At 53.2% G+C, this 11,729-nt stretch overlaps 5 protein-coding genes across 5 annotated transcripts; 2 read left to right on the top strand and 3 right to left on the bottom strand.

The window, feature by feature from the left end:
* Positions 1–1,100: 1,100 nt before the first annotated feature.
* Positions 1,101–3,007, bottom strand: AB675_10326 (MOB kinase activator-like 4; the record flags this gene model as incomplete). Its single annotated transcript, XM_018139090.1, has 3 exons — positions 1,101–2,520; positions 2,553–2,719; positions 2,771–3,007. The coding sequence occupies 3 exons, from the start codon at positions 3,005–3,007 to the stop codon at positions 1,101–1,103; spliced, it is 1,824 nt and encodes a 607-aa protein (XP_017997417.1).
* Positions 3,008–3,321: 314 nt separating this feature from the next.
* Positions 3,322–4,421, top strand: AB675_10325 (COBW domain-containing protein 1; the record flags this gene model as incomplete). The annotated part of the gene is made up of 2 exons (XM_018139089.1): positions 3,322–4,211; positions 4,265–4,421. 2 exons carry the CDS (start codon positions 3,322–3,324, stop codon positions 4,419–4,421), a joined length of 1,047 nt encoding a protein of 348 aa, XP_017997305.1.
* Positions 4,422–4,683: 262 nt separating this feature from the next.
* AB675_10324 (uncharacterized protein) lies at positions 4,684–5,463 on the bottom strand (the record flags this gene model as incomplete). Its single annotated transcript, XM_018139088.1, has 3 exons — positions 4,684–4,961; positions 5,014–5,178; positions 5,235–5,463. 3 exons carry the CDS (start codon positions 5,461–5,463, stop codon positions 4,684–4,686), a joined length of 672 nt encoding a protein of 223 aa, XP_017997328.1.
* A 2,401-nt stretch (positions 5,464–7,864) lies between these two features.
* Positions 7,865–9,796, top strand: AB675_10323 (uncharacterized protein; the record flags this gene model as incomplete). The annotated part of the gene is made up of 1 exon (XM_018139087.1): positions 7,865–9,796. One exon carries the CDS (start codon positions 7,865–7,867, stop codon positions 9,794–9,796), a length of 1,932 nt encoding a protein of 643 aa, XP_017997434.1.
* Positions 9,797–10,687: 891 nt separating this feature from the next.
* On the bottom strand, positions 10,688–11,688 carry AB675_10322 (Disulfide-bond oxido YfcG; the record flags this gene model as incomplete). Its single annotated transcript, XM_018139086.1, has 4 exons — positions 10,688–10,819; positions 10,900–11,129; positions 11,205–11,396; positions 11,499–11,688. 4 exons carry the CDS (start codon positions 11,686–11,688, stop codon positions 10,688–10,690), a joined length of 744 nt encoding a protein of 247 aa, XP_017997457.1.
* Between the last annotated feature and the right edge of the window lie 41 nt (positions 11,689–11,729).

Here is an 11,729-nt window from a genome sequence, read left to right as displayed (position 1 = left end):
GCCTCCCAGCGCAAAGCAGCACTTCCCCGGACCTTCGAAGCCCTACCTGCCCAGTCTAAGAAAATCCCTATCCGCTCTTCCCTTGCTGCAGCGTATGGCTGGCAAGGAAAGAACGAGACGTACAGCATAGTTAGCCCGATATCCTATTCCATGGTTTCCGAGCTTGGAAGCACAAAGTACAAGACCAAACCACCAAGTCCAACAACCTTGGAACTGCCTTGCATTTCCTTTACGTGGTGCTGGCATCTCTGCACGTTGGCTACAACACAAATGTCACCTTTCATCGAATTCATCTGCAGCTTTCTGCTATGGGTCTTCATCTGCGTTCTTTTGGTCTTCGGTGGCGTACTGATACTCATGGTCTGGGCTCTCTGGTTTCATAAATGCCGTACGAAGAAGACCATCATGCTGACGAGAGTGAAATACATACAGTTGGTCTCTGATTATCGGCCTGCTGGTCGTGGTAGGCCTCAGCTTCGCCGCGTGGTTTCTGAGCCCTAAGGGAGAGAATCAGACGTGAGTTGCCAGTCCGGCATTGGGATACTGGAGTTGGGAACTGACAGCCATTCAGGATCTGGAGATCAACACTTGTGCTCAGTTTTGCTAGTTGTTATATTATGTGGGGTGAGTTCGACCACAAGACCTACATTAGAAGCTTTCGTTCGCTCGCCGGCGGTACCAAGAATGCTCAACAGAACGGATCACTGACAAGCAGCAGCCATCGTCTTTCTCGCACAATGGCATCCCCTCATCGAGCCGAAGATGACGAAGCTAAGGCCCGGCTATGCTTGAAGTTTTGCAGTATGAGAGCCACGGCGGCCAATGTCGATATTGTGTATCATTCATAGAACCACATCTGTTGCAATCGAAAACGAGCGACGAGCACACCAAATGTCGAACAGCGATTCGAAACGCTGGTATGCACGTTTTCAGGCGGACACGTGGGGACGCATAAAGCAGATGGACGAAGCATAGATCATCCCGCCTGAGTGAATGGATAACATTCCGCCGCTCGTTCGCTGGTTGTAATGCCTCTCTCCCAAGAATGCCGTCCTGATTCCATGCTAACGCTAATGCTATTACATCCACGCAAGATCCATCTAGTCTCTGCGATGCGGCAGCATGATCTCCTCCATTGTTTCATTGTCGCTTCCATCCTCGTCTTCATCATTTCCGTTTGCACCGCTGTGCGTGGCTTTCTTCGGGCTCTTCCCACCGCCAGTGCCAACCCCTTTCTCTGTGTGTACTGCTGACGTTGGGACGATCTTTCTCTCTTCCTTCTTCCTACCTCCATCAGCTTCTTGCGCAGCTGACCCCTCACCATCATGCCGCGTCCCCTCCTCCTCCTCACCAACGAACAATATCGTCTCTTCGCTCTCACTCCCGCTCGCCTCAGCCTGCTGCCGCTCCTTGTCGTCCATATGACCCAATATCGCGCCCAGGAGGTCTGGGCCCGCGGTTCGGATGGACCCGCCGCCGGGACTGTGGACTTCTGATTCGAAATCGCTTGGCCGTCGAGCGGAGGGTTGTTGTGAAGTGGTCGCAGTGGTGCTGACTTGGGGTTGGGCTGGTTTCGAGGTCTGAGGACGCGATGTTGCTGTTGGTGTGAAGTCTGTGTCGGGTGATGAGGGCTTGTTGGCCGATATTGTGACGGCGCCGGCGGCTGCCAGAGGGTCGGAGACTGGCGCGGCGGTGGGTGTGGGTGCTTCTGGCTGGTCAGTGAAGGGATCTTCTCCTTCTGCGTTGGTGGTTGAGGTAGGTTCGGAGATGTTGAGCTTGCCTAGTGCTTCCCGGGCCTTGCGTTCTGGTGAGGGTGATGGTGAAGATGATGTTTTGTTCGACGTGCTCTGAGGTATCGGTGGTACGGGTGGGATGTCTTCCTCATCTTCTGTGATCGTCGTGACGTGGCTACCAGTGCTCGGCGTATGTCTGTGTCTTCTCGCTGTCGCTGCGGGCGGGTCTCGTGGTGGTGACGACGACTCTGTGGTTCCATTTTGACTGAGCGCATCCGCTGCGTCTTTGCGGAGGATCTGCATGGTCATGGCTGTGCGGTCAGTGGGTGTGTTCTGTACGGCGGCGTCAGGCTCGTCTCTCGGGCCCTCCGCCTCCGGAGGTATTGTGTAGTTGTCTGGTGGAATCAGCCCATACTCGTCACAGACGGTCTTGAACAGCATATAGATGCCGTGATTCGCCTCGATCTGCCAGAAGACCTCCCGGTGCTGGAACCAGGCATGAGCGAATATCCGGTAGACGCGTCTGATGATATTTGTGAGTTGCCGCATACAATGTAAGATGTTTCCGCCGTCGCCTCCCAGTTGAAGTCTTGAAGGAAAGATCTTCGTGCTGGTGAGAACATTCGCAGCCCAATCCAGCGTATGGTTGACGTAGTCGATCGCACAGCAACTCTTCGGCGGTTCGTGCACAGCGCAAAGATATTGCCATTCCGAGGCGCGCATTTCGGGACAGGTTTGGCTCGAACAAGCTGGCTTGTCGTCCATGAGGCGCATGATACCAGGCCAGCTTTCATAGTTAGGAAGCGGCACAGCTCGTACAGCCACAGATCGCGGTCGGCTGCCTCGCCGTCTTCCAGTTGTGGTGGCCGAACGATTTGCAGTGCTATTTCTCTGGTCATGGATGTGACGTGATCAGGATCTTGTGCATATATGAGGTAAGCATAGAGTGCTTTGAGGTGCTCTTGGAGAACGAAGGCAGAATCGACCTGGTGATGCTCGTCAGTAGGAAACAGCACTCTGGTTTTCGAAGAACTAACCTGAACGAGAGGAACAAGAGGAGGTCCGCGAACCATGTCTGCAGCTTTGGTGCCGGGCCGTATTCGTCGACGAGCAGACTCGTCTGCCTTCTGCCCAAGATCTGCTTCAACTTCGCCTGGTGCAGCGAGTGGACTTTGCGGTCCAAACTGCAATTCGGGCATAGGTGGAGGGGAGGGAAGACGTGGTGAGCTTGCTGGTGACACGGCACCTCTCGCGGGCGATATTGATGTAGCCATGTCGAGGCGTCGTCGGTGGTGTGGCGAGAGACACCGACGAAGGCCTCTTCGGACAGGCGTCCTGAGATGTGCAGAGTGGAAGTCGCACCTTGAAATGCTGGGGTGGTCGCGTGGAGTCCGAAAGTCGCGTGGCCAGGAAATGGTTTCCGAGATCAGGAATATTACCAAAAAGATTATTTAATCAAGGTTGTCTATACTGCGTAGAACTCGAACTCGACAACCTTGAGTGCTGCGGCAGGTCTTGCACACTCAATAAAACGCGGCTCAATAAACTAGCCAGCCTTCCTTGAACCGGAGTCCGCTCATTGGGAGAAATGGATGGCGATCATGATGAAGACGAGCCACCTGTGCTGGTTGATGCGGTTGTAGAGCAACAAACCTCTGCTGAGCCCGAACAAAGATCCAAAGTACCCATCACAATCATCACGGGCTATCTGGGTGCCGGTAAGACTACTCTGCTCAACCACATACTCACAGCAGAACATGGCAAGAAGATAGCTGTACTCTTGAACGAGTTCGGCAATACAGCAGACATAGAAAAGTCCATCTCAGTGAGTCAAGACGAGAAGCAGACTGAGGAGTGGATTCCTCTCGCCAACGGGTGTCTATGCTGCAGCATCAAGGATTCGGGCGTAGCAGCCCTGGAGGCGTTGGTTGAGCGGCAGACGGACAAGAAGTTCGACTACATCTTGCTGGAAACGACTGGCGTAGCGGATCCTGGCAATATTGCGCCTATGTTTTGGATGGATGAAGGCATTGGCAGCAGCATATATCTGGACGGGATAGTCACGGTCGTTGATGCCAAGAACATCCTGAAGAGTCTGGATGAGCCAGCCGCGGAAGAGGTGCCTAACGAAGAAGACCATCCTCAGCATGCGGGGGCACTCATGTCGACGGCTCATCTCCAGATCTCCCATGCTGATATCATCCTCTTGAATAAGACCGACCTTATTGACGAGCAGACGCTTTCGATGGTGCATGATCGGATACGCTCTATCAATACATTGGCTAAGCTAGTGCCAACGAAGCATTCTATCGTCGAAGATCTGTCCGGCACAGTGCTGGACCTCGAAGCGTACTCAACCTTTCCGCATGTGCCAGATTTCCAGAGCAAGGGACATTCCCATCTGGACGCTTCGATACAGACTGTCACGGTACCGGTACCCGCATTCGAGGAGCAGAAGCTGCCGATGTTGGAGAACTGGTTGCAGACAGTGCTGTGGATGATGGGACTGAGAAACCCTATGAGGTACACAGGACCAAGGGCATTGTGCCTGTCAGTGATGGGCCTACACGCGTGATACAAGGCGTTAGAGAGATCTTCGAGATCATAGAAGCGAGGTCGAGTGGCGAGGTCGAGGGCAAGATTGTGTTTATTGGTAGACAGCTAGACAAAATTCCAGGTTTCGACTGAGAATGTTTCGCCTTCCCAGGGCAGTATCCTGCGAGCTGTGCAACGGATCTATGCCAAGTCGAATTGTTGTCCTTCTGTTATGCTTCTCCGGTGGTGCAATGAGGATGGAAGTAATGCAATATGAGAGATTCATGGGAGTTTGAGAACCCCGATTATTGACTAATCTATTATTGCCACAATAGTGACCAACCAGTTCGACATCCATGGCTCCTTTTTATATGACACTTCATCATGGTCGTTGCATTTCGTCAGAATCTGGCGCTTACAGTGTAAGCATGTACTTCACCCATCCAGCCGCCTCATCAGTGTATATGTCGAAGTAGTTCAGATGATTCTCAACGATGAATGGCCCTGGACCAGTAGCAGCGCAGACCGGGTCAGTAGCATCGCACCATGATCGAATCTTGTCGGAGAACTTGTTCATGTTGGCCAATGATTCCGGGAAGCGTGGGTTGTCAGCATTGATGCCAGCTCCGGACAGCACATTGTATGGCTGATCAGCGACGTGTCGATTGTCACCAAAGATCAGAGCAGCAGCCACTGAGATACTGGTCAGTAAAAGCTCGGCAGATGATGTAGAGACGGGGCTTACACTTGTTGCCAGGACTCGTCTCTGGGTCCAAACCAGGGTTCGTACCAACAGTACAGAATACGGACTCGTTACCGAAGTTCCCGCCGCCTCCACCAAGGATGTCGCCTGCAACATTCGCACCTTGGCTGTAGCCCGATAGAATCAATTTGCTATCCGGACATCTGTCTGCATAAGCAGTCATCTGGCAACGCCATTGACGTCGCCTTCGGTCACGGAGGCACAATAATCTGCTTCAGGTGGGTTCCAGAACTGAATATCCTCATAATCGCAAGATGGCAGATCGTAGCAAATGGCGCCAGCGAGCTTGCCTTGTCGACCAGGGTACGGCTCGTTCCAGCCTTTAGCGAGGAAGATGTGGACATCTGCACAGGGAGCACCAATAGTCTGGCGCTTCGCCGGGGCGGCAGCGACCGCAGCCACGGTGGCTAGGAGAACTGTTGTGAAATGCATCGTTTGAGTGACTTACAGAGGAAGGACAACCCGGTAAGAGCCTCCAAACGAGGAATTCCTCGCAGTCTTATGTTATGCATGCTGCGGAGTACCTCCATCGAGCTTTTACGGTGGCAAGGCGAGTGGAACGGCATGTTCGGCAGCGACTCAGCCATCGCCTTATCGCTGACACGGTATGTCATTGCTATACTTGGACGGAGTATTTCTGACGTTGATCTGAAGAGCTTTCACCTCGGCGGAGGCTAGGCGAGCTGGGCTCCACGTGGGGCTATCAGCACCGTGCGAATGCCGCGCGAATAGCGGCTGTCGGCGAGAGACATTGCTTGCCTGGCTACAGCTTAGTAGATGCAGATGTGTGCATGCTAGCTCGTAGTCGGTACGCGAGGTGGGAGAAAGATACCACACGGAAAGGTCAGCAGCTTCATGGTTGCTCAGGTACCTAGGTAGGTAAATGCAGTAGCTTTCAGGAATTTCGTGTGGGTGTGAATTGATGTCATGGAAGGGCCAATCGGCGACGTAGGCCGAGGCAGGCACGTGTTCACCAGCACTCTATCTTGACTTCCGTAAACGTCCTACCGCCCTTCTTCGTCCCTCATCGCATGACAGAGTCATCACAATGAATGAAAATGGTCTTGATGTATCCATGAGATCGCGTGCGAGATGGCCGCCATAAAACGGACTCTTTTGCGCTCGTGGACTAACTTGATCAAAGCTCGAACAATGGGACATGAAAGCATTACACAGTCAACGTACCCTCGCAACATGCACAAACTCCCCGAGCCACCAGCATCGTCTTTCCGTCGCCGCAAGCGGGTCGAGTTCGACGATGCCGGTACCCAGTACACATCAGAGACTGGCATCGGCCGCAGCTTGAAAGCAATCGTGCCACCAAGTTCTTTCAGGAAACTCTCTGTCTAGCCCGGACGCCAACTTGATGAAAGCGTCCAGTAACAAGGATCTCCGCATCGAGTGCGCAGGCGTGGAGCGTTCCGATGCGGATCTGCTCAGTCAAGCTCGGAATCAATGACGGTTCCAATAAGAGCAGCTCCCGAAAGAAGTTGACGCCATGTGGCACGTGCACTGCAGACTAAGCACAATCTGCGTTGTGTTGGAGCAGACGAAAAGCCGGAGCACGTCCGACTCAAGAGCAAGAGGTAGGTATCTCGCTCCTGAGTAGAACGATCTTTTCGTCAACAGTGTTGCATTGTTTTGAAGCCGGAGGGGATGGGGCATACTCACCATCGCAAACTGAAATCGTCCGGTCGAAATCCAGTCGGCGTCTTCCGTCATCGTTACAGCATCGCCTCAGCTGTTGAACACATTGAAAGAAGCGCGAAGCGAATCATCTTTCGTTCGAGAGGATGATTTCATTCGATCGCTGTGAAGCTGCATCCCGTTCCTGCCCTATAGCGTCTACGCCACAGCGCCGGCCTTCGCCTGCACGACTGACCTCTCCATTTGTCGGGTTGCTGTAAGACCAGTGCTTGACTCGACCGACGCATGCGACTTTCTGCAGCTCAGGATCGGACCGAGAGCTCATCGGGCAATGTGGATTTTGAACGTAACCATCGGCAGGCAACCCATACTGTAGTCAAAGATACGCAGCTTAGAGTAATGCCATGATCCGAAGGAGGGGCCTCAAATTAGGCACTGCACCACTCGATGAGGTCGATAACGATGTGTTCCTGGCGGGTCTGGCGAAATTGCGGCAGCAGGGTCTCCCAAGACTGGCGATGTCTTGAAAGAGCAGTACTGGATCGCAAATCGTCTACGGTGCACGATGCTCGATGACGGGGCATCCAGGGGGTCCAGGCAGTCAACGACGCATGGTGGGATGCGTCGAGGGGGAGGATACAAAGATATGAGAAGAAAGTGCAACCAACGCAAAGATGTTCAGACAGGTGTAAGGAGGAAGGAAAAAAAGTGGCACGCGGGAGATGGCGACTTATTTATCTTCGAGGCGGTCGATGCCAAGTGACAAACGGTCGGCGCAGTCAGAATTTCACACTTCGGGCAGACGCGCTTAGCGACCATCACGATTTCACGCGGGGCAGCGGAACTGCCTGGCAACTGGCAAGTGATGGACAACGAGAACTTGCTATTAGATTTCGATTCGCACAAGATGGAGTTGTTTTCCTTCGACACCACCAACATCGTGACGCGAGAGCCGTTGGGCGCCTACTCAGTATTGCGGCCAACTACTTGCGAACAGTCGATCAATCTGCGCTCAGAAGCGCGCTCCCAGAGCAACCATCGTGCGTCTCCAACGAGCGGGCTCGCGAACTCGACAGGTCTACGGTAAGGCCTCATCAGAGACGGAACGCACCGCTGCTAAAGATCGCTCTAGTCAGAATCATCGCGCCCATCTCCACACTCCGCCGCGCGAGCGGCACCGTCAAGGATGGGTCATAAGAAGCAGAAGCCTACTCGGACACCCTACATGTACAGCGATCCAACCACTGGCCAGCCTCTCATAGCCTCTCCGAATCATAGCTTACCCGACCGACACTTCAAGCCCGAAGACCCGGCCATCGCATCGACCTTGCCTGTCCCTCCTCCCTATCCCTTCAAGCCGAGAAGCGGTGTGTTCAAGCCAGTTCTGGATCCCGAAAGTGCAGAACTCGTTAGCAAATTGCACGAGTCTCGAGAGCGGCTGAAGAAGCGACAGCTTGCCAAGCAAGCGGCGGAGGCGTTGGAGAAGGCTAAAGAGAAGCTACGTCTGGAAAACCCCGAAGAGTACGAGAAGCAGCGAGCGGAGGAGGAGCAGGTCAAAATGAGGAAAGCCTATCGGCGAGTGGACGTACTCAAAGCCAACGACATTCCAGGAGAGAGACCGAGTCGTAGATTGCAGGAGAAGAAGGCCAAGGAAGCTGAAGTACTCGAACCCGCGAGCAGGGTGCACCAACCCGGTCGGAAAGCCAGACAAGCAAAGAAGAAGGAAGTGGGCACAAATGTCAACAGATTGGTACATGCGGGAGACGACATCCTACCATCAATTGAGGAGGAACCTGTCGAGCCTATAAGACGCCCCGAGCCAGACTGGAGCGGCGTTCACCAGTGGCTCTACCATTACGAACGTCAGGACCCCAAGCGACCAAGCACTATTTCCATGATTTCGGTCAACCAAATTCTTGAGGAGGAGGATCGAGCGTCAGCCACCATGGCCAATCATAACTCTGAAATGCACGACAGTGTCCGGGAAGACCCTGGAGCCGATAACAATGCCTCTGTAGCTACTACCAGCGACAACTTAGTGCCGGAGCCATCAAGCAAGCAAAAGTCTTCTGAGGATGCTAATAAGGTACTGTCTGACTCCACCACCAAAGCCAACATCACAGGTAGCATAACAAGTGAGGAGGTTGTGCCGGCCCAACTTCAAAGCAAGTCTATCAGCTCCGACCATCAGCACTCTCATTTCGACCTTCTCAACAAAGATGCTGTACGCCGTCACAATTCAATGGTGGAGCGTCGAGATGTGCGCAAGGAGGCGTTGAAGGAACTTGCATACGGAGCCCAGCGCTGGGTCCAGGCCAAGAACTTCTGGAACAAAATTAAGACAGGGAAAGAGCTCAAGATCAACCTACCTAGGAGCAAACTTGGAGAAGAGTCCGAAGCCGATCATATTGCCCCTGTGGCTGCTGCCAGTCTTGAGCCGGTACCGCAGCGATTAAGCCAGCGTCGATCTCTTGTGAAGGCCACTGAGGTGTTGACTGAAGGCCCCCCGAAATCAGACTCCGGGATCTGCGAGACGACGAGCGATCGAATTCCGAACCCTCCCACGGGTGAAGCCTTGAACTCCAGTCAACAGCACCCTCACATCGACCATCCCGACCCACGTGATTTGGATTTCCGCAAGTCGACGACGAGTAACCATCTCCGTCGCCTGGATGAAGAGAAGGCCATGAAGCTCAAACGTAAGTTAGCTAAAGCACCTGAATCGAGCATCAAACTCAACAGCGACGACGGAGACGACGATCTCATCTATGTTAAGACCAAGGAGCCAAATGCCGATCATAAGAGAGTCAAACTCATTGTCACGGCAGAAGACGAGTACATTGATACTCGACTCTCCAGCGTCGAAGCCTCCAACGAAGGTGGAACCGAAGGAGTTGACGATGTCATCTATATCAGCACCCGATCTGTGGCTATTCAGGACACAGTAACGAACACGAATGTCTTGCCCACAAACGAGAACTCGACCCACTACTACTTTCCACCAAAGAAATCGAGAGGAACAAACACGAATATCTTGCCCACAAACGAGAATTCGACCCACTACTACTTTCCACCAAAGAAATCGAGAGGAGGAGCTCAACGACGGCGCGATCGTTGAGTAGTCCCCGCGAGATCGAGTGGCCGTGACAGAAACTGACTTGGACGGTATCACTCCCCGGGCCTACTTGTCGCAGCAACATCTTGAAGTAGCGAATGGGTCACCGCCTACTGGCGAATGAGATCAGCAGGTCCGTGGCCGGTACATGTACCGATATTGTGGCAGACGCTGTATCCATCGACACACACTACCTCGCGAGATGTCTTGGAATGCATGAGCTATCATCTTTATGCGTGTCCAAAAGGGATGATGAAGGATCTGTGAATGATGATCGAGTGGGAAGCCTCTTTCCACACAGATGATGCAGAAACTTATTGGGTAGTCAGATGTATGTGTGGTCATCCGACTGACGAAGAACGCGAGATCATTGAATCAGGATAGCGTATGTACCACATAATGATATGTCAGGTTCTAACCAGCTATTTTGCCCGTGCACTTTTCACCTCGCCATGTGTCGCCCGAGTCCCCCTGTACCAGAGTATTCGAATGTGACTTCCAACTTCCGTGTGTAGAGCTTTCTGCCCGTCTCTGTTCCTCGACAACTCGATACTGGCAAACTGCACTGTATATCTTTAGGATCAAACGTGAAGTGGTCATGCGAGTAGGAACAAGTCCAATGTTGCGTCAATATATGAGTGATTGGCTATCTCAACACTTCGTACCTCAGCCAGGTCACTTTCTCGCTACCCCTACAGATGTTAATCACAATCTCTGCTGCCTACACCATAAGGGCAGGCTCGTCAGCTAATATATCTGGCCGAGCTCCTTGCGAGCAACCCTTCCCACGCGACAACAGCCTGCGAAATTCTCATGACCAGAGCACACGGATTTGCTCGGACCGTCCACTCATAGAACCACATCTGCCAGGTGCTGAAAGCGAGGAGATATCGCTTACTTCTTCAAATTGTACTTCTCCCCAATCCCGATCTTCACAGGCTCGCGCTCATGAATACGATCGATCCATTTCAGCAGATGTGGGAAGGGTTCCATGTCTTCCTTGGTGAAGCCTGTTCGCTCCCATCCCTACACAGACACAGCACCGTCAGCCACCGATACTCGAAGACCACTTCTGCGAAAAGCAGAAGAACATGATTGTAACTCACCTTGACCCAACTCCAAGCCTTGATATCCGCTACACTATACTTCCCATCACCCTTACCCGCCAACCATTGCCGTGGCTTCTTTCCCGGACCGTATATGCCGCTGAGTCGGATCTCAAGTACGCCGTAGACACGGAGAGTTTCCTTCTTGAAGCGCTCGATTGCGTAGGGGATCTTCTCGGGGGCTGCACGGGAGAAGTGGTTTACCTGGCCTTGGTACGGGGCGCCTCCACCTAGAGGAGGGATTGTTAGAAATGTGCTTCACCATCACGTCTTCGCTCCTCGACCGCTGAAAGGTTCGCACTTACCATGCCAGAAGAACAGCCACTGCAGCGCCTCGTTTCTCTCGAACTCATCCTTGAAGCCAAATGTGTCTTCCTTGTCATACTCTTTGAGCAGATACAGCAGCTGTGCCGAGGTTTCCAGGACCGCGAACGGAGGCGACTGCGATGCATCGAGGAGCGTTGGGATGCGTCCGTTTGGGTTGAGACGGAGGAACCCTGTTGTATAAATGCATCAGCATCCGTGCCATGGGGATCTCGTCTCGCACACAATGTGTGAGAGAGAACTTGTCCAGAAGGATGGGGATGACTCGGACTCACACTCCTCCTTCTGCACGTTAGTGCTGATGTCAATGACCTGCGTCGTCCAGTCAAGACCGTACTTTGCCTTCAGCTCCTCCAGCAGGATCTGCGTAGCCTGCCCATTGGGGGTATTCTGCGTGATCAGGTGCAGGCCCTTGGCGTCGCGAACCTCCTGCGGCGTGCCCTCGCAGAAGAGGTAGTCTGCCATGGTTGGGGTTGCTATTGAGGTGCTGTGAGCTCTTCGCTGAG

Source organism: Cyphellophora attinorum, assembly GCF_001299255.1.
Source record: "Cyphellophora attinorum strain CBS 131958 chromosome Unknown Contig24, whole genome shotgun sequence".
NCBI lineage: Eukaryota > Fungi > Ascomycota > Eurotiomycetes > Chaetothyriales > Cyphellophoraceae > Cyphellophora > Cyphellophora attinorum.
Note: the sequence above shows the minus strand (reverse complement) of the source record. Positions and strands in the feature narration are given on the sequence as shown.